Source organism: Oryx dammah, unplaced genomic scaffold, assembly GCF_014754425.2.
Source record: "Oryx dammah isolate SB20612 unplaced genomic scaffold, SCBI_Odam_1.1 HiC_scaffold_12, whole genome shotgun sequence".
NCBI classification, from domain to species: Eukaryota; Metazoa; Chordata; class Mammalia; order Artiodactyla; family Bovidae; genus Oryx; species Oryx dammah.
In genome coordinates this window covers 1,842,145-1,865,177 of record NW_024070196.1, presented here as the reverse complement: position 1 = coordinate 1,865,177, position 23,033 = coordinate 1,842,145, and the positions used below count along the sequence as shown (strand labels likewise).

The following is a 23,033-nucleotide window of genomic DNA, read 5'->3' as shown; positions in this document are numbered from 1 at the left end:
ATCATGAAATCCTTATTGACAAATTCAGACTTAAATTGAAGAAAGTAAGGAAAACCACTAGACCATTCAGGTATGACCTAAATAAAATTCCTTACGATTATACAGTAGAAGTGACAAATAGATTCAAGGGATTAGATCTGATAGAGTGCCTGAAGAGCTATAGACAGAGGTTCATGACATGGTACAGGAGGCAGTGATCAAGATCATCCCAAAGAAAAAGAAATGCAAAAAGGCAAAATGGTTGTCTGAGGAGGCTTTACAAATAGCTGAGAAAAAGAAGAAAAGTGAAAGGCAAAGGAGAAAAGGAAAGATATAACCATTTGAATGCAGAGTTCCAAAGAATAGCAGGAGGGATAAGAAAGCCTTCCTCAATGATCAATGCAAAGAAGCAGAAGAAAACAATAGAATGGGAAAGAGTAGAGATCTCTTCAAGAAAATTAGAGATATCAAGGGAACATTTCATGCAAAGATGGGCACAATAAAGGACAGACATGGTATGGAACTAAGAGAAGCAGAAGATATTTAGAAGAGGTTACAAGAATACACAGAAGAACTATACAAAAAAACATCTTCATGACCCAGATAACCATGATGGTGTGATCACTTTCCTAGAGCCAGACATCCTGGAATGCGAAGTTAAGATGCCTTATCAAGCATCACTACAAACAAAGCTAGTGGAACTGATGGAATTCCAGTTGAGCTATTTCAAATCCTATAAGATAATGCTGTTAAAGTTCTGCACTCAATATGCCTGCAAGTTTGGAAAACTCAGCAGTGGCCACAGGACTGGAATGGGTCAATTTTCATTCCAATCCCAAAGAAAGGCAATGCCAAAGATTGTTTGACTACTGCACAATTTTAATCATCTCACATTCTAGCAAGTAATGCTCAAAATTCTTCAAGACAGGCTTCAACAATATGTGAACTTCCAGATGTGCAAGCTGAATTTAGAAAAGGCAGAGGAACCAGAGATCAAACTGCCAACATCTACTGGATCATAAATAAAGCAAGAGAGTTCCAGAAAAACATCTACTTCTTCTTCACTGATTATGGCAAAATCTTTGACTGTGTGGATCAAAACAAACTGCAGAAAATTCTTCAAGAGATGGGAATACCAGACCACCTCACGTGTCTCCTGAAAAATCTATATTCAGGTTCAGTTCAGTCCAGTTCAGTTCAGTCACTCAGTCGTTTCCGACTGTTTGTGACCCTATGAATTGCAGCACACCAGGCCTCCCTGTCCATCACCAACTCCCAGAGTTCACTCAGATTCACGTCCATCAAGTCAGTGATGTCATCCAGCCATCTCATCCTCTGTCGTCTCCTTTTCCTCCTGCGCCAATCCCTCCCAGCATCAGAGTCTTTTCCAATGAGTCAACTCTTCGCATGAGGTGGCCAAAGTACTGGAGTTTCAGCTTTAGCATCATTCCTTCCAAAGAAATCCCAGGGTTGATCTCCTTCAGAATGGACTGGTTGGATCTCCTTGCAGTCCAAGGGACCCTCAAGAGTCTTCTCCAACACCACAGTTCAAACGCATCAATTCTTCGGCACTCAGCCTTCTTCACAGTCCAATTCTCATATCCATACATGACCACTGGAAAAACCATAGCCTTGACTAGACGGACCTTAGTCGGCAATGTAATGTCTCTGCTTTTGAGTATGCTATCTAGGTTGGTCATAACTTTTCTTGTATTCAGGTTAAGAAGCAACAATTAGAATTGGGCATGGTACAACAGACTGGTTCCAAATCAGGAAAGGAGTAGGTCAAGGCTGTATATTGTCACCCTGCTTATTTAACTTATATGCAGAGTACTTCATGAGAAGTGTTGAACTGGATGAAGCACAAGCTGGAATCAAGATTGCTGGGTGAAATATCAATGACCTCAGATATGCAGATGAAACCACTTTTATGGCAGAAAGTGAAGAAGCACTAAAGAACCTCTTGATGAAAGTGAAAGTGGAGAGTGAAAAAGTTGCCATACAACTCAACATTCAGAAAACTAAGATGATAGCATATGTTCCCATCACTTCATGGCAAACAGATGGGGAAACAATGGAAACAGTAACAGACTTTATTTTGGGGGACTCCAAAATTACTGCAGATGTTGATTGCAGCCATGAAATTAAGAGACACTTGCTTCTTGGAAGAAAAGTTATGACCAACTTAGCACATTAAAAAGCAGAATAAATAAATTTATATTAAAAAAAAAGCAGAGACATTATTTTTGCTGCAAAGGTCCTTCTAGTCAAAGCTATGGTTTTTTCAGTAGTCATGTATGGATGTGAGAGTTAGACTACAAAGAAATCTGAGCACTGAATAATTGATGCTTTTGAATTTTAGTGTTGGAGAGGATTCTTGAGAGTCCTTGGACTGCAAGGAGATCCAACCAGTCCATCCTAAAGGAGATCAGTCCTGAATATTCATTGTAAGGATTGATGCTGAAGCTGAAACTCCAATACTTTGGCCACCTGATGCGAAGAACTGACTGATTGGTAAAGACCCTGATGCTGGGAAAAATTGAAGGCAGGAGGAGAAGGGGATGACAGAGGATGAGTTGATTGGATGGTATTACTGACTGGATATACATGAGTTTTGAGTAAGCTCTGGAGTTGGTGATGACCAGGGAAGCCTGGCCTGCTGCAGTCCATGGGATCATAAAGTGTCAGACATTACTGAGTGACTGTATTAAACTGAAATAAATATCTATGTATTTTGGTACAAAAATAACAAAAATTATTATAAGAGAATCTTTATTCCCATGAAATTCAAACACAACTAATAGACATGGAGTGGTATAAAAGTGACTTTAACAAATTTGTTATATTCCTTTGAGAAATTTTTCTGTAATTTAATTTTTAATTATACCTCTCTAAGGAATGTCCACTCATTATTGTTTTAGGATAGATTGACTTATTTAAGCCTCATTATCTATAATCCTTTCACTCTATTTGTCCTTTTCAGGTGTTCTCATGTTTAAATAGTTTTAATGCCACTCCTTTAAATAGAGCCCTCCTGCCACTTCAGTAAAAGCAAGAGAAGACCCAGCTGCCAGTTCCTTCTATCTCCATGTCTCATGATACATATTTAGTGCTTGCTTCTGTTTTCATAGCCTTTAACCAAAGTATATTTCTACCTACATATCTTCCAAAGTTAGAAGTTGAGATTTATTGCATTGACTTTTTATTCAAAATATTGGATGAGAGGGGGATTATATATATGAGACAGGGTCAGGGTCTTAAAAAGTGTTTGAAATAACCATGCATTGACCTCTGCACCAGGGAGATGTCATGGCATTGACTAGAATTACATGGTAAGCCTGAATTCAGTTTGAGTACACTGGCAGGGAGTGAAAAGAACGTAGGTTCAAAGCTGGACAATTTAAAAAGTACATGTCAAAACAAAGTTTGGAGACTAATAATAAATTACCATGTATAGCAGCCAGGCTTTTCATTTCCTAAGCTAATGACAAAATTTGTCAATTTTATAACAATAAAAATAAAAGACTAAAAAAGTATTCATTATAACCATTTACTATGCACCAATGTAAAAATGCACTCATAAAGCACCTTTTCTATCTTTGTGATAAGGTCATATTACCTATTTTTTTCTTATCAAACAAAAAGCATCCCTGCAGGTCAAGTTACATATCTTTACATGGTAATTTATTTTTCCTGTTTTCTTCCTCCCATGGTGGATTTAATAAATGGTATTATAGATTTTCCTTTATCCAAAATATTCTTGCTAAATAAAAGTATAGTTAAATAAAATTTCCAAACATTTTGATAATTGTTTTAATTGAAAGTTCTTTTTAATTTGCACATGGTTGTAGTTTACCAATTTTAAACAAACTGATAATTCAATACTTCTTTTTAAAAAATTTACCCTTGTGAAGAATAATAAATGCTTTCAGAGATTTTCTACATATGAGAATAAAATTTCATTATTTGAGGCTTATTACCAAAAATAGAAAAAAAATAATCAAATGAAAGACTAACATATTTAAAACAAAATTGAACAGAATTTGAATCTGATATTGTGGTATACTGAAACTAATGCAAGGTAGCAAAAATTCAGTCAGTACAAGCAGAGGACATTTAGGGATTTTGGAAATAGAGCTGCTGTTTCTCATATATTTCTTTAAAAATATTGTTTGTGCAGTTATATTAAGTCATGATCTTCTAAATAACTAGAGTAATATTCAAAATTGACTTTTAAAAATAATTTAATAAAATCATATTAAGTGGGAGCAGATTTTATATGTAGAGTCAGTGAGGATTGTATAGGAGTTAGAACTTCAGCAAATAGACAGTATTAATGCAACCAAGACTAATGTAGAAGTTGATGCAAAGGTTGAAAATAAATTTACAAAAGCTAATAAAATGCCTAGAACAGTAACTAACCATTATTACCACAATAACAATGAAGCTGTTTGTGTTTGAATTTAACAATACACCTAAGCCAAAGTTGAATTAATATAAAAATAATATGCGGTGAGCAGATATCATACAAAGGTACAATAAAAAAATTAATGTTCCCATTGAAGACCTAAGTTATGACAACCTCTTTGAGTGTGCCTTCTAAATACTTTACTTCCCAGTTGTGTGAGGGCAGCTCATTGAGGCCTTATAAGATATCAACCAGAACAATATCCACAGTATTTCTTAAAAACACTACATTCTCCCTATCACATCAGATAAAATAATTTAATGTACTTATTTTAACAAAAGGCCCATAGTTACTAACTCTAAACGATACAGTAGCTTTTTTGGTTTCTTAAATTTCTAGCATTAACTGTGGTTCTTAAAGATATCTACAGGTGATATTTTAATTGTCATGCTATTACTGAAAGTAACCAAGTTTATTCTGAAAGTTCTACTGCAATTCACCTCTAAAACTGACTTTACATGGAAAGTTTCAGCATAAAAATATATCTACCATATATATATGTATATATGTCAAAATTGATTCTACTACATTTTTAGAATAAGCACAGAGTTTTATATCAGACAATTTGAGTTTTAACATCTAACTTTACACTGTAACCCTGGGAACATTATATTCTTTCCTTGAGCCTCAGTTCCTAAACCATAAAATGAGACCATCACCACAGCTCTCAAAGGGTGGCCTGAAGTTAAAAGAGCTAGTGTATGTGTTTAGTACTGGGCTGGGCACAGCGTAGTATACCAGGTTTAAATGTTTCTTCTTTTCTCCTCTCTTTCCTATTCCTAATATTTTGGGTCACTGGAGATTGGTGAAAAAAATATATAAGTTACTGGAATAAATCAGCTCCAATAAAAAGCTCCTTATATTGCAGGCAATATTTATACATTTCCAAAGTAATGTTCCATGAGATCAAAAGATTGTTTTTAAAAATGTATTTACATAATACAATTCATACACAAGAAAAGATTTTCAAGGCAACAATGGAAAAAAAACAAGCTAAATCTATGTGTATAGTTTAATCTTGTAAAATGAAAGATTTTCAATTTTATTAAATATTGAATGTTCATGGACAGACAACAGAACCAAAGCTACTTCATACAGCAATCTATATCAACATAAAAAAATATCAAAATAGAGTTTCTCTGAAGGAAGGAGCCTTTTTTAAAATGAGATAGATAATAATGAGAAATTCCCATTATTTGTCCATGAAACAGCTTATGAAAGTTGCTCTTCAAACAGGATTCTAGTAGAACTTGGCACGTAAATTTAAACTTTTCAGCCACCCACTACTTTTCATCTTCTTGTAGCTTCACTCATTCAGACAATCATATCATACATTAACATTAAAAAAAATCTTGGCTTCAAAGCAGAAAATTAATTTTTCTATAATAAAAGTAGGTCACCATATTTATATCTAAAGACCTCAGTCACAGAAATTAATTTTCCTCATAGAGATGCTAGCTAACATATACTACTATAATCAACTTTTCAAAAAAAGGTGTGTCTCTTAGGAGGATCTGCTCAATCATTCACAATAATTCTAAGGCATTGTAAGGAGTTGTTCCACAGGACAAGTGCTACCCTTGCAATGACATACTTTTGATACATTTAGCAAGTCTTTAGTCTTCAAGTGCTACCAGCCACCCAGAGAACATTTGTAGTCTACAGGTGGTTGGCTCAAAGGTCAAAAACTTAGTTTAAAAAAAATGTTTATGGAATAGCACCATAGAAAGTCTTTCAGAAACAGATTTTTTTTTTCCAACATACATTTTAAAAACCTGAATTCTACGAAGAAAAAGAAAATTTTCAGTTCTAACAAGGCTTACCCACTTCATTTCATTAAAAAAAAAAATTAACCTTGACAACATCAACATTAACAGCTACAACAGATCAACAACAAAAGGAAGAATAGCAGCAGTAGAACTTGAGCATGAGCCATCTAGGCAGTCACTTTAAAATGATCCTGTTCACACCTGTTGGGAATTATCTCACCAAGTTCATAAGACATCATGAGGTTTCTTGAATTTGGTGTGAAAAGGCAGCATTTCTCACTGAAAGAATTGAGTTTACCGATAAACTGGGCATTTTCCAGCACTTAAATAAAATTATGTCTAAAATTAACTAAATGATAGACACTACTGACATTTCAAACTTGTCAAAGGTCAGGAAAATGAAATGGTTTCAAGATTGTTTATGTTTCAAAGAGGTAAATTTAGCCTGCAAGGGAAAATAATGAAGCTGAAATATTCCAGTTTCCAAACACTGGTCATACCCATATTTAAAGTATAAACCACCCTTAAAAGACTTCCACTTCACAACTTATATGGATCTGGTTTACACTGTCTTCAAGATGCACAGTCAAAGCAATTATCCTAAGATTTGAGGAGAGGGTTTTCCAGTTTATAACCTGTAAGATCATTTTATTTCTCCCATATATTGAGAAATTGTCAAAAAGAACATTCTGCAGGGTCACAGACCTTGAAAGGAACTATTTGAATTGTGAAGCATCTGTGTTGTGCTGTGAACAAATTGTGAAGTCTTCTTTGAATCACGATGCTCTTTCACCATCTTTATTTATATTTTTACTGTCAAGAATGGAGTTCAAATATCCTGGTAATGCTCATCAGGGTTGGCTGGAAACTTCTCTTGTAGTGCAGAGATAATTCTGGTCTTGCAATTTTCTTTTGCTTAAACTCATATGAAACATTTGTGCTAAAATCTTCATTTAAAAAGGAAATACATCTTCTCTGCATTATACACATTCTTTTATGTTCTGATGGAGGTTTTGGTTATTTTTTGGTATGTGGGGAATCTGGATATCTGATGCTTTTGTATCTTATATGAAATCCTTTCTTGCTGATTGTGTCATCAGTATGAAAATGAATTAAAACTGTATCACCAGTTGAATAGATTTCTTCTGGTGGCTGAAGACAAAAACAAACAAAGACAAACAAAGACACACAAACAAAAACAAACAATAAAATGAATTATTTTTTCTTCGATGTAATTCATATTTGGAAATTTGGTATAAAATTGAATCCTCCCAATAACCTTGAAAAGTAAATAAGAGTGACTTTATTTTACAGGTGAGAAAGCTTGAGTTTCAGAGAATAGATGATGTGCTCAAGATCACAAAGTTGATCAGGGATATAGCTGAGCTTTGAACATAATTAAGTCTGCTTCCAAGTTCTGGAACTTGGCGTTTTTCTCCAAAATTTTAAACCAAGTCCCTTTGATTTACAAATAATTAAAGTGAAGCTCAGAGAGAAAAAAGAGACATTAAAATTATTTCAGAAGCTGCTCTCAGGCAGAGCAACTTCCAGCATCCAAATTGTCTATTCCTTCTTGTTTTAGTAATCTAAGTACTGAGAAGCACTTTTGTTTCATTTCAGTTGTAATTTGGACAGGAGTTCAATATTATTCAAATTCAGTATTATTTAAGTAATAGTTATTGGTAGACATTTGAAAAATGGAACTAAAGCTTTAGAACAAAATATGTATTCAGAAGAACATTTTATATTAATGTGCTGAATCCTGGGGGAATTGAGAAACCCTTAAGCTTTCCTTTTTCTTATTTGTCACGTTGATGCCCTCTAACCTATTTTTGGTACTGTGTCCTGGGCACACTGCAATGGAGCAACATTCAATAGGCTAAACCTCCACACTGGTGGCAGATCCTGCCACTTATCATGTGTATTGTTGAGAGGGGACTCTCAATTTGAATGGTGCATATTCTTTTTCGTCTATGCTTTAATTTAGAAGTTTTCAAAGCTGTCATGGTGTGTGTTAAGGTATATTGCTTTTAGATAATTAAATATTTAGTGCACAATTTAAAGCATGAATTTAAAAAGTTAGAATGTGGACAGTAACAAGAATTATAGTTACTGAATTCATCTGTCTTGTTCGATGTTATTGAGCAAATTCACTAGCAATAGAGAAGGGAAGAGATATGTTATAACTTATCAAGCCATTAATAATATGATGCCACATTTTTTTGTAAAAGCATTGCTGACTTACACATCTTACATATATTGAATCACCAATTTATCGGTATTTTTATCATGTCTATGGTATCCTGTTGGTACTGTATTTACCCCTGATCCACAGAATCGACCAAGCCCCACTGCTGTTGAATCAAGACCATCAAAGAGCTCAACGTAGTCATAGCCACAGTCAGCTTCTTCTTCCACTTCAAAAATCTGGAAGGATAATTCGAGTCGAGAGCCCCGTTCTGACACTAAGAGCCATTCACAATCAACTTGTCCTGGGTAGTTGTTATCACCAAACTGAGCATGTGAGTACAGATCTCTGGGTTTTGATTCCACTTTCAGTCTGCCACCACACTCTGCCCAAGGAATAAAAATGAGATAAGTGAGCTCAATGAGCTTTAACAATTCCAATTTCTCTTTTAGTGTAGTATAACCACTCTCTAACTTCTGTATTCATTTCCATGGTCAGTTATGCTTCCCATATTTGAAGATTCCAATGACGTAGTGGATATTGATAGGCCCTAAGTTTGGTAGGCTGGGTTTGGTATTTCGGCTTCACACTTACTAGTTCAGTGACTTTGGATAAGTGACATCACTTCTCTGATACATAAGATAAAGTGCAGATGACAACAATAGTACCAATCTTAGCGGGCTTTGAGGATTTAATTAACACATGAAGATCACTTAAATCAGTACCTGCCATATAGTAACCAGTCAATCCTAAAGTGAATCAACCCTGAATGCTGAAGTTGAAACTCCAGTGCTTTGGCCACCTGATGTGAAGAGCCAACTCGTTGGAAAAGACTCTGATGTTGGGAAAGACTGAAGGCAGGAGAAAAAGGGGGCAGCAGAGGATGAGATGGTTGGATGGCATCACCAACTCAATGGGCATTTCTTGTTGTTCATTCGCTAGTCATGTCTGACTTTGCAAACCCATGGATTGCAACACGCCAGTCTTCCCTGTCCTTCACTATCTCCTGGAGTTTGCTTAAACTCACATCCATCGAATCAATGATGCCATCCAATCATCTCATCCACTGTCACCCCTTTCTCCTCCTGCCTTCAATCTTTCCCAGCATCAGGGTCTTTTCCAATGAGTCAGGTCTTCCCATCAGATGGCCAGAGTATTGGAGCTTCAGTTTTAGCATCAGTAGTTCCAATGAATATTCAGGGTTGACTTCCTTCAGGATTTACTGGTTTGATCTCCTTGCTGCCAAGGGACTCTCAAGAGTCTTCTCTAGGACCACTATTCAAAAGCATTAATTCCTCACCACTGAGACTTCTTTATGGTCCAACTCTCACATCTGTACATAACTACTAGAAAAACCATAGCTTTGACTATTCGAAACTTTGTTAGCAAAGTGATGTCTCTGCTTATTAATACACTGTCTAGGTTGGTCATAGCTTTTCTTCCAAGGAGGAAGCATCTTTTAATTTCATCCCTGCCATCACCATCTGTAGTTATCTTAGAGTCCAAGAAAATAAACCCTGTCACTGTTTCCATTTTTCCCCCATCTATTTGCATGAAATGATGGGATTGGATGCCATTAGTTTTATGAATGCTGGATTTTCAAGCCAGCCTTTCCACTCTCCTCTTTTACCTTCATCGAGAAGCTCTTTAGTTCCCCTTTGCTTTCTTCCATTAGGGTAGTATCATCTGCATATTTGAGGTTATTGATACTTCTCCTGGCAATCTTGATTCCAGCTTGTGCTTCATCTAGCCTGGCATTTTGCATGATATACTCTACATATAAGTTAAATAAGCAGGGTGACAGTATATAGTTTTGACTTACTCCTTTCTAAATTTGAACCAAACTGTTGTTCCGTGTCTGGTTCCAACTGCTGCTACTCAACCTGCATACAGGTTTTTCAAGAGGCAGGTAAGGTGGTCTGATATTCCCATCTCTTTAAGAACTTTCCAAACTTTGTTGTGATCCATGCAGTCAAAGGCTTTGTCATAATCAATGAAGCAGATGTTTTTCTGGAATTCCCTTGCTTTTTCTATGATTCGAATGGATGTTGGCAATTTGATCTCTGATTCCTCTGCCTTTTCTAAATCCAGCTTGTACATCTGGAATTTCTTGGTTCACGTACTGTTAAAGCCTAGCTTGGAGGATTTTGAGCATTACTTTGCTAGCATGTAAAGTGAGTGCAATTGTGAGGTAGTTTGAACATTCTTTGGCATGATCCTTCTTTGGGATTGAAATGAAAACTGAACTTTTCCTGTCCTGAGCCCATTGCTGAGTTTCCCAAATTTGCTGACATACTGAGTGCAGCACTTTTACAGCATCATCTTTTAGGATTTGAAACAGTCTAGATGGAATTCCATCACCTCCACTAGTTTTGTTTGTAGTAATGCTTCCTAAGGCCTACTTAACTTCACACTCTAGGATTTCTGGCTCTAGGTGAGTGATCACACCATAATGGCTGTCCAGGTCATAAAGACCTTTTTTTCTATAGTTCTTCTGTGTATTCTTGCCACCTTTTATTAATATCTTCTGCTTCTGTTAGGATCATATTGTTTCTGTTCTTTATTGAGGCTGTCTTTGCATGAAATGTTCCCTTGGGATCTCTAATTTTCTTCAATTGGTCTCTAGTCATTCCCATTTTATTGTTTTCCTCTATTACTTTGCATTGTTCACTTAAGAAGGCTTTCTTATCTCTCCTTGCTATTCTTTGGAACTCTGCATTCACATGGGTATATCTTTCAATGGACATGAGTTAAGGCAAACTCTGGGAGATAGTGAAAAACAAGGAAGCCTGGTGTGCTCTAGTCCATGGGGTCACAAAGAGTCAGACACGATTGAGTGACTGAAAAATAACGTATAGTAGCTCTCAGTGAATATTTTTTATTGTTATAAATTATATTGTTTTCACTCTTAAATAACTGTTTTCAAGGACAAGAAGGTCAGTGTTCAAGTTAAATCTAAATAGTTTAAGAACCCAGAAGCCAAAGTAATAAGAAATAACTAAAAGAATCAATAATATAAAAATCCTGTATGTGTATATGTGCCATATAGAACTCTCTACATAGAATATACAGACCAGTATTACTTTATTTAGGTTGAAATACTTATCTAACTTGATTTGGAATAATGTACACCCCTCATAAATTGTAGTTAATCTTGTAGTTCCAGAACATTATGAGTTATAACTTGTGTGTTTAACAAACAAAAAAAAAATGCTCTTTTCACAGCTTTTTCAGAGTGAATGAATGAAAGTCGCGCAGTCATGTCCGACTCTTTGCGACCCCATGGACTATATAGTTCATGGAATTCTCCAGGCCAGAATACTGGAGTGGGTAGCCTTTCCCTTCTCCAGGGGATCTTTCCAACCCAGGGATCGAACCCAGGTCTCCCACATTGCAGGCAGATTCTTTACCAGCTGAGCCACAAGGGATTCTTTTTCAGAGAGATATTAATAAACATATGATTTACCAGTTACTACTTCTGTCATAAGAGGTAAATATAACAAATATAATATATACCTGCATAAAATTTACAGTTAATGTATTTTAGAGAATGAAAGTTTTCAAAAATTACTCTTTGTAGCCTGGGCCCCCAAATTTTACAATGACTAGAGAGGAAATGAATGTTCAAACTATTGTAAACTTGTGCTCATGTCATATGCTAGCAAGGTTATGCTCAAAATTCTTCAAGCTAGGTTTCAGGAGTACATGAACTCAGACTTTTCAGATGTACAAGTTGGGTTTAAAAAACACATAGAGGAACTAGAGATCAAATGTCAACCTTCTTTGGATCATGGAGAAAGCAAGGGAGTTCCAGAAAAACATCTACTTCTGCTTAATTAAATACATTAAAGCCTTTGGATGTGTGGATCACAACAAACTGTGGTAAATTCATAAAGAAATGGAAGTAACAGACCACCTTACCTGTCTCCTGAGAAACCTGTATGCAGATCAAAAAGCAACAGTTGGAATCAGACATGGAACAATAGACTGGTTCAAAATTAGGAAAGGAGTATGTCAAGGCTGTGTATTATCACTCTGCTTATTTAACTTATAGGCTAAGTACATCATGCGAAATCCTGGGCTGGATGAATCACAAGCTGGTATTAAGACTGCCGGCAGAAATATCAACAATTTCAGCTATGCAAATGAAAAAGTTGGCTTAAAACTCAACATTCAGAAAACAAGATCACGGCATCTGGTCCCATAGACGGGGAAACAATGGAAACAGTGAGAGACTTTATTTTCGGGGGCTCCATAATCACTGCAGGTGGTGACTGCAGCCATGAAATGAAAAGATGCTTGCACCTTGGAAGAAAAGCTATGACCAAAGAAGACAGCATATTAAAAAGCAGAGACATTACTTGGCTGACAAAGCTCCATCTAGTCAAAGCTATGGTTTTTCCAGTAGTCATGTATGGATGGGAGAGTTGGAATATAAAGAAAAAAGACTCTTGAGAGTCCCTTAGACAGCAAGGAGATTCAACCAGTCTATCCTAAAGGAAATCAGTCCAGAATCTTCATTGGAAGGACCGATGCTGAAGCTGAAACTCCAATATTTGGCCACCTGATGTGAAGAACTGACTCCTTGGAAAAAACCCTGATCTGGGAAGTATTGAAGGTGGGAGGAAAAGGGGATGACGGAGGATAAGATAGTTGGATGGCATCACTGACTCAATGGACATGGGTTTGAGTAAACTCTGGGGGTTGGTGATGGCCAGGGAAGCCTGGCCTGCTGTAGTCCATGAGGTTGCAAAGAGTTGGATGCAACTGAGTGACTGAACTGAACTGAAGGGGGTACTAAAGAATCTTTTAATGATGGTGAAAGAGGAGAGTGAAAAAGCTGGCTTGAAAATCAACATTCAAAACACTAAGATCATGGCACGTGGTCCCATCAGTTCAGTTCAGTTCAGTCAGTTCAGTCAGTATCTAGGTTGGTCATAACTTTTCTTCCAAGGAGTAAGCGTCTTTTAATTTCATGGCTGCAGTCACCATCTGCAGTGATTTTGGAGCCCAGAAAATTAAAGTCTGACACTGTTTCCACTGTTTCCCCATCTATTTCCCATGAAGTGATGGGACCAGATTCCATGATCTTCTTTTCTTGAATGGTGAGCTTTGAGCCAACTTTTTTACTCTCCACTTTCACTTTCATCAAGAGGCCTTTTAGTTCCTTTTCGCTTTCTGCCATAAGGGTGGTGTCATCTGCCTATCTGAGGTTATTGATATTTTTCCCGGCAATCTTGATTCTAGCTTGTGCTTCTTCCAGCCCAGCGTGGTCCCATCACTTCCTGGCAAATAGATGGGGGAAAAAATGGAAACAGTGACAAATTTTATTTTCCTGGACTCCAAAATAACTGCAGATGGTGACTGCAGCCATGAAATGAAAAGACGCTTGCTCCTTGGAAGAAAAGCTATGGCCAAGCTAGACAGCATATTAAAAAGCAGAGACATTACTTTGCCAACAAAGGTCCTTATAGTCAAACCTATGGTTTTTCCAGTAGTCATGTACAGATGTGAGAGCTGAACCATAAAGAAGGCCAAAGGATTGATGTTTTCGAACTGTGGTGTTGGAGAAGACTCTTGAGTGTCCCTTGGACTTCAAGGAGATCAAACCAGTCTATCTAAAGGAAATCAGCCCTAAATATTCATTGGAAGTGATGATGCTGAAGCTGAAACTACAGTACTTTGGCCACATGATGTGAAAAGCTGGCTCATTGGAAAAGATCTTGATGCTGGAAAAGATTGCAGGCAAAAGGAGAAGAGGGTGGCAGAGGATGAGATAGTTAGCATCACTGACTCAATGAACATCAGTTTGAGCAAACTCCAGGAAATAGATTGTGGAGAACAGAAGAGCCTGGCATGCTGCAGTCCATGGGTTCACAGAGTCAGATATGACCTAGTAACTGAACAACAACAAAGAGAATAGATAAAAGTAGAGGAAGCCTATAGTCTCCTCCAACAAATTACACATACAAGCATGACTGGGCACAGGGAGACAAAGGAAGTGCTATGGAAAGTGCCAGGAGAAATTAGAGTTTCATTCTGCCCTTATTTGCAATGACTGAGAGGTTACTGGGAAGCAGAAATTTCATTACGAAAACTGGGAAGTCCCCCCAAAAGTGGGAAGAGTTGGGAAAGAACAGAAACAAAAATACAATGTGGAAAGATTTGGACAGATAAACCAATGGTTATTGAAACACAATTTTAACCCTGGTGTGGTCTTCTGTGACCAGACAGTCCTTGGCAGCACCTTGTGAGGGTGAATTAGGATAGCTAAAACTCTTACTTAATTTTTTTCAGATTGGTATATGGTTTACCCACATTGTGGTTTGGTGATTTTAACTAACAAAATGTTTCTGAATCCCCAAGATGGAACCCTCTTCAGATGTGTCTGAATACAAATAGGCTCAGCCAAAAACTCTGGGCATTGCCACATACAACTGCACACTCAGAGACCTTGGTATGACTATGGAGGCAAAAACTTCCAGCTAGTGTTTTAGTCATGAGAATGCCTTCTACATAATGTTAAATGATAACAACTATGTATAAAAGAATGAAATTAGAACACTTCCTAACACCATACACAAAAATAAACTCAAAATGGGTTAAAGACCTAAATGTAAGACCAGAAATTATAAAACTCTTAGAGGAAAATATAGGCAGAATACTCTTTGACATAAATCACAGCAAGTTCCTCTATGACCATATTCTACAGTAATGGAAGCAAAAACAAAAATAAATAAATGAAATTCAATTAAACTTAAAAGGTTTTGCACAGTGAAGGAATCTATAAACAAGGCAAAAAGACCACCCTCAGAATGGGAGAAAAAACAGCAAACAAAACAACTGGCAGAGAATTAATCTCCAAAGTTTACAAGCAGCTCATTCAGCTCAGTACCAGAAAAACAAACAACCCAATCAAAAACTGGGCAGAACTAAACAGATATTTCTCCAAAGAAGACATACAGATGGCTAAAAACACACAAAAAGATGCTCAACATGGCTCATTATTAGAGAAATACAAATCAAAATTGCCATGAGGTATCATCTCACACTGGTCAGAATGACAATCATGAAAATATCTATAAACAATAAACGCTGGAGAAGGTGTGGAGAAAAGGGAACCTTCTTGCACTGTTGGTGGGAATGCAAACTGATTTATAACCACTATGGAGAATAGTATAGAGATTCCTTTAACAAACTAGGAATAAAACTACCACATGATCCAACAATCCCACTACTGGGCATATATACTCTGAGGAAACCATAATTGAAAAAGACACATGTACCCTACTGTTCATTGCAGCACTATTTACAATAGTAAAGTGAAGTCATAAAGAGAAAAACAAATATTGTATTCTAATGCATATATATAGAATCTAGAAAGATAGTACTGATGAAACTCTCTGCAGGGCAGCAATGGAGATGCAGACATAGAAAACTGACTGGAGCTATTGAGAGAAACATTGAAATATATACATTGCTATATATAAAATTAGATACCCAGTGGAAATTTGCTGTATGATGCAGAGAGTTCTAAACTGGTACACTGACAACCTAGAGGGGTAGGATGGGGTGGGAGATGGGGGGGAAGTTTGAGAGGGAGGCGACTTAGTATACATACCTATGGCTGATTCACATTGATATATGGCAGAAACCAACACAACCTTGTAAAGTAATTATACTCCAGTTAAAAATAATTAAATTTAAATAAAAATAAATAAATAAATGTATGGCAAAACCAATACAATATTGTAAGTAATTAGCCTCCAATTTAAATAAATAAATAATTGTCCCTTTGTCTTCCAGTTTGAGGATGAGTGTCTTGCACAATCTATTGATATAGGTCCCATGTGTGCTTATAACCACTTTCTCTGGAAAGCTGGAAATCTGATCAGTCTTGGGAACTATCTCTTAAGTCCTACAGACTGGAAACTAAGCATCCTTCCTTTTCCACAATGGTGCTTCTTTTATCCCTAACTCCAAGAATTATTGTCCTCGCCCTGTGACAAAACTCTACAGCCAAATAGCCTGGATACAAATCTAAATTCTGCTAGTCATCAGCTGTGGGATTTTGTCCCCCACTTCATTTCTAAAGTAGGGATTATACACAGTACTCAAGTGATAGGATCTAGATGAAGAGCTATAGGATGCTGCTGCTGCTGCTAAGTCATTGTGTCCGACCCTGTGCGACCCCACAGACGGCAGCCCACCAGGCTCCCCTGTCCCTGGGATTCTCCAGGCAAGAACACTGGAGCGGGTTGCCATTTCCTTCTCCAATGCATGAAAGTGAAAAGTGAAAGTGAAGTCGCTCAGTCGTGTCTGACCCTCAGAGACCCCATGGACTGCAGCCTTCCAGGCTCCTCCGTCCATGGGATTTTCCAGGCAAGAGTACTGAAGTGGGGTGCCATTGCCTTCTCCAGAGCTATAGGCTAATACATGGTTTTCCTGGTTAAGTTCCTATGAGGGCCTGTAATCTGACCAATAAATGCTTTTAGTAGGCATAGAAATATAATTTAGTTTTATCAACATAATTTCAAAGGTGCTGAATAATATGTTATTTGATTTTTAAATTTCATTGACAAGTATGATGATGCTTTATGCTGCAGAAAAATGTCCTGCCAGACATGCAGTGTTTTAAAATATTTTCTTCCACACTTTTCCTCTTTTCCTGTACTATAGCCTTATCTTCTGAGAGAATACAGAGGATACTTTTTTTAATGAAAAAGTTTTTTCTTCAATAGTTTTTTTAAGTCTGGCATAATACCATTTCTTTTACCTGATTAAAATAAATTTGGACTTAGAATTTGAACCCACCTTCAGAGGAAAATGGCACCTTTTTCAATAAAGTCCATTTCCCATGGATTTGGAATGTATTACTTGTAAAAAAAAAAAAAAAAAGGAAAGAAAACCATAAAGCAACATTAATATTTCTATTCATCTAATTTCAAAATTCATAGTGTTAGAAACTTTCCTTGTGGATATAATTAAAATTTTATATAGAAATATAAATTTATTCAAGCAAATTAAAATGTATATCCAGGGTCCATTAATAATAGTTACATGTATTCTAGACAGCAGTAAATAATGAATAAATGCCTTATACATTTAGCAAATTTGACAAATGTAGTATTGGACTGGACTGTCTTAACAGAAACCCATCGCAAATCTTAAATTTCACTTCTCAGACGATAACTGTCAAAAGGTAGATATTGCTTCTATTTTTCTCATTGTCATTATTCTTGTTTAGTTGCTAAATTGTGTCCAACTTTTTGCTACCCCATGGACTATAGTACGCCAGGTTCCTCTGTCCATGGGATTCTCCAGGCAAGAATACTGGAGTGGGTGGCCATTTCCTTCTCCAGGGGATATTTCTGACCCAGGGATCAAACTTGCATCTCCTGCATTGGCAGGCATTTTCTTTATGCTGAGCCACCAGGGAAGCCCCTATTTTCTCATGAAGTGAAGTGAAAGTCGCTCAGTCGTGTCCGACTCTTTCAACCCTGGACTACATGGTCCATGGAATTCTCCAGGCCAGAATACTGGAGTGGGTAGTCTTTTCATTTTCCAGGAGATCTTCCCAACCCAGGGATCAAACCCAGGTCTCCTGCATTGTAGGTAGATTCTTTACCAGCTGAGCCACAAGGGAAGCCCCAAAATACTGGAGTGGGTAGCCTATCCCTTCTCTGGTGGATCTTCCCAACCCAGGAATTGAACCAGGGTCTCTTATTATTTTCTCATAAGTTCCCATAAAATTCCCATTTGTTTTGCTATGAATTATTAATACTCTACAGTGTGTATTTAAAGCAAGTACCAAATAAATATCTGATGAAAGACTGTGAAATAAACTAGTTAAAGAGAAAGCTTTCAAAGAAATAAATAATAATCAGTACCTAATATTTCAGCAGGTATGGCTACTTGAGAGTACCAGTAAAAAATAAATCTACCCCCAAAATTCAAAGATGACTAGTTAAGTGAGAGCAAAAATTTACGCATGAAGAAGAGAAAGAAACAGATAATGCCAAAATTTTTGACAAGAGCACAGGTGAGTAGGAGTTGGGAGAGGATTCTAGTTCCACCTGTTATTTTTTTGTGCTACTTTGGCTGTCATTAAGTTTTAGCCTTAGAAACCTCATTTCTGAGATGACAGGACTGAATCAAACAATATCCAAGGCATGTTTTGCCTACAAAATAATAGTGAGGCTGCTCACATGGGTATTTGAATGGATATGGAATGAACAGTAATGTAAAAATGAAACTAGCCTGTTGGTTACTTTGGACAGAGGATTTGTATAAGGAAGCATTCAATCTCTACATATTGTTTCAATTAACAGTTATCCAGTTTTGTATTGGTTTTCTTCCTAGTCCAAAATACTTATGTTTAGAGAAAATATACCATAGTAGAAAGTACATGAGCTTTGGACACAGAATTAGGATGAAATATAATTTTAGAAATTGTTGCCAATTAATCTCATAGATTTTAAATTTCTTTATCTGAAGAGAAAGATAATTCCTACATCATATAGCTCTTTTGAGAGTTCAATGTATGTAGTTGTTAAGTGTATGTATGTGCCTGAAATATCAAGTGCATGCTATGTATACCGTTGGATTTCAATATATGATCTCTGTGATAATGTGGTGGCTCAGACGGTAAAGCATCTGCCTGCAATGTGGGAGACCTGGGTTTGATCCCTGGGTTGGGAAGATCCTCTGGAAAAGGAAAGGCAACTCACTCCAGTATTCTTGCCTGGAAATCTCATGAATGGAGCCTGGTAGGCTACAGTCCATGGGATTGCAAAGAGTTGGACATGGCTGAGCAAGTTCACTTCAATGAATTCTTAATGGTACATACACAGAAATAGCATCTATAGCAGAAGCCATGTAAATTAAGGAGTCATGGAGTTTTATAGCTGCAAGAAAACCTGAGGTTTAAGGTAAAGGTAAAGATAAAAAGAGAAACTATAAAAGTAAGTGACTGATACTAAAGCTGAAACTCTAATACTTTGGCCACCTCATGCGAAGAGTTGACTCATTGGAAAAGACTCTGACACTGGGAGGGATTGGGGGCAGGAGGAGAAGGGGACGACAGAGGATGAGATGGCTGGATGGCATCACTGACTCGATGGACATGAGTTTGGGTGAACTCTGGGAGTTTGTGATGGACAGGGAGGCCTGGTGTGCTGCAATTCATGGGGTCACAAAGAGCCAGACACAACTGAGCGACTGAACTGACTTGAAGAGGAATTTATAGGTGAGTAAATTGAAGATATTATATCAGCTGTTTCAAGAGTTTTGAAGCATATTTTTACATTCCATTCTTAGAAAATGTGACAGCCAGGATTATTTTTAAAATTATGCCATTAACACTATAATGTCAGAAAAATATTGATCAAGTAATGAGATTTCAATTTTTCTATTCCTTCAACATGTGACAAGTTATCAGGAAAGTATTTAAAGAGTAAATGTCAAGGCATAAAAAGTTCATTAATATGGAATATTTTTAATCCATGAAAGATTTTTCTCAAACCAGAATATTTATATTAATCATGAGAAATAATAACATTGTATTATTTTTGAGTTCAGTCATCACTAGCATGAATCAGATAGAATCCATTTTCTTACAAATAGACTTCAATATAAATTTAATGCTCATAGCAGAATATACTAGAGTGGAAAATAAAATTGAGCAATAGAATAAAGTTATCATTTCTAAAATAGAATAAAAGTGAAAGGAAAAAACAATAATCAAGAGAGCATGACAGAAAGAAAAACACCAATACAGTATACTAACACATATATATGGAATTTAGAAAGATGGTAGCGATAACCCTGTATGCGAGACAGCAAAAGAGACACAGATGTATAGAACAGTCTTTTGGACTCTGTGGGAGAGGGAGAGGGTGGGATGATTTGGGAGAATGGCATTGAAACATGTGTAATATCATATATGAATCGAATCGCCAGTCCAGGTTCAATGCAGGATACAGGATGCTTGGGGCTGGTGCACTGGGATGACCCAGAGAGGATGGGGAACACGAGTACCCCGTGGCGGATTCATGTTGATGTATGGCAAAACCAATACAATATTGTAAAGTAATTAGCCTCCAATTAAAATAAATAAATTCTTAAAAAAGAGAAAGCATGACAAACAAGACTGTTTTACACCAAGAGGGAGCGCTCCTGGTAAAGAACCCGCCTGCCAAAGCAGTAGATGTCAGAGACTGGGGTTCAATCCCTGGGTCGGGAAAATCCCGTGGAGGAGGGCACAGCAACCCACTCCAGTATTCTTGCCTGGAGAATACCCTGGCTATGGTGCAGAGGGTGGCAAAGCGTTGGACACGACGGAAGCTGCAGATCTCTCCTCGGGTCTCAGCAGTGAAGGCACTGAGCCTGGCACCAGGTGTCGCTATAAGCTGAGCGACTTCAGTGAGTGTATATTTGAACTGAAGGATTTTAAAGGACACTCACTGCACTTTATGGAATATATTGTTAAATTTGCTCCAAATTAAAACAGTTATTTTACATTTTTGCCTAAAATTTTTCATATTTGTCTAAATTATATTTTATTTCTTAAAAACTTCCATTATAGCTGAAACCTGTAAGGGTCAAATTAGGGATTAGGGTTAGGAAAAAGATCGTATTGCATACCAAATAAAAAGGGAAAAGTTAGGCTCTGTAAACAGAGAGTTGAATTCAAAATTTGAATCACAAAAATATATTAATGTGAAAATTAGCTAGCAGGTAAAGTAAAAACTTTTAGTCACTCTTTAGGATTTTAGCAATAACAAAATTTTTGAATTTCTAGCTATAGATTTCTATCTGTTATATATAACATATAAACTGAATTTCTAAAGTTAACATATAATATACCATATAAATATTTAAGGTAGTTCTTGATCATACCACATTGATAAAAATATTAATGTGAAAGTTAGCTAATCACGTAGGATTTTAGCAAAAACAAAATTTTTCAATTTCAAGCTACAGATTCTACCTATTAAATACATAAATCAAATTGCCAAAATTAACATGGAATACACCTTATAAACATTAAGAGATAATTTTCTTGATCTTTGGGGCTTCCCCGATAGCTCAGTTCTTGATTGTGAATCAGATCGAACTACTGTGTTTCTTTTAGTTACTGCAACAGCTACAAAGATCCAGCTCCAGTTTCAGTTCAGTAGCTCAGTTGTGTACGACTCTTTGCAACATCATGGACTGCAGCACGCCAGGCTTCCCCGTCCTTCACCAACTCCTGGACCTTGCTCAAACTCATGTCCACTGAGTCAGTGATTCAATCCAACCTTCTCATCCTCTGTCATCCCCTTCTCCTCCTGCCTTCAATCTTTCCCAGCATCAGGGTATTTTCCAATGAATCAGTTCTTCCCATAAGGTGGCCACAGTATTGGAGCTTCTGCTTCAGCATCAGTCCTTCCAATAAATATTCAGGACTGATTTCCTTTAGGATTGACTGGTTTGATCTCCTTGGAGTCCAAGGGACTCTCAAGAGTTTTCTCCAGCACCACAGTTCAAAAGCATCAATTCTTCAGCGCTCAGCTTTCTTTACAATCCAACTCTCACAACCATACATGACTACTGGAAAAACCATAGCTTTGACTAGATGGACCTTTGTTGGCAAAGTAATGTCTCTGCTTTTTAATATGCTGTTTAGGTTGGTCATAGCTCTTCTTCCAAGGAGCAAGCATCTTTTAATTTCATGGCTGCAGTCACCATCTGCAGTGATTTTGGAGTCCAAGAAGATAAAGTCTGTCACTGTTTCCATTGTTTCCCCATCTATTTGCCATGAAGTAATGGGACGAGATGCCATGATCTTAGTTTTTTGAATATTGAGCTACAAAGATAGGACTTCCCTTTTGGCTCAGCAGTAAAGAAGCTGCCTGCCAAGGCAGGAGATGCAGGTTCCATCCCTGCGTTGAGAATATCCCCTGGAGAAGAAAATGGCAACCCACTCCAGTATTCTTGCCTGGAAAATCCCATGGACAGAAGAGACCATGGGATCACAAAGAGTAAGGCACAACTTAGTGACTAAACAACTACAAAGATGTTTAGATAGGTTGCTACATGGTTCTCAAACATTTCATACAATGTTTCAGTGGGATTTCTTTTGATCCTGTTAGAAATACCCTGCCTTCACTAGAAGAGAAACTTGGTACTTACTCAGAAAAGAGAAGCATCACCGAATTTACTCACCTGTAGAATGTGCGGCTTGAAAACCTTTTCTTTGAACAGATGCATCAGAGACAAACCGAACAAACATGTTATTTCCAGTAGCCACAAGGGGCTCTGGTATCTTGTTCCCACACAGTCGTCCAAGAACTGGTGATTTATCTGTTTCTCCATCATATACTTCCAAGTGATCATAAGCACATTCTTGATGCTGCTCAATCTCAAATTCAGTAAAGGCCTATTAAGAAAGAAAAAAAGAAAATTTATAAAGCCACATATCACTCAAAATGGGTTCTTTTCTTTGCAGCAGAAAAAGAAAGACAAATATTGTATATTAATGCATATACAAGGAATTTTTTTAATAAGTAATTTTTAAATTTATTTTTTATTTTACTTTACAATTCTGTATTGGTTTTGCCATACATTGACATGAATCCACCACGGG

The 23,033-nt window shown here is 36.9% G+C and overlaps 1 protein-coding gene across 1 annotated transcript in view; it reads right to left on the bottom strand.

The window, feature by feature from the left end:
* Positions 1-4,205: 4,205 nt before the first annotated feature.
* The window catches only part of TLL1 (tolloid like 1), a 317,935-nt gene continuing 299,107 nt past the window's right edge, over positions 4,206-23,033 (bottom strand). Inside the window, exons 19-21 of the mRNA XM_040251329.1 lie at positions 22,613-22,826; positions 8,539-8,789; positions 4,206-7,368 (exon numbers count right to left, since the gene is read on the bottom strand). Coding sequence (XP_040107263.1) covers positions 7,234-7,368; positions 8,539-8,789; positions 22,613-22,826 — 600 coding nt within the window. The 3' untranslated portion in view covers positions 4,206-7,233. The remainder of the gene's footprint in view (positions 7,369-8,538; positions 8,790-22,612; positions 22,827-23,033) is intronic.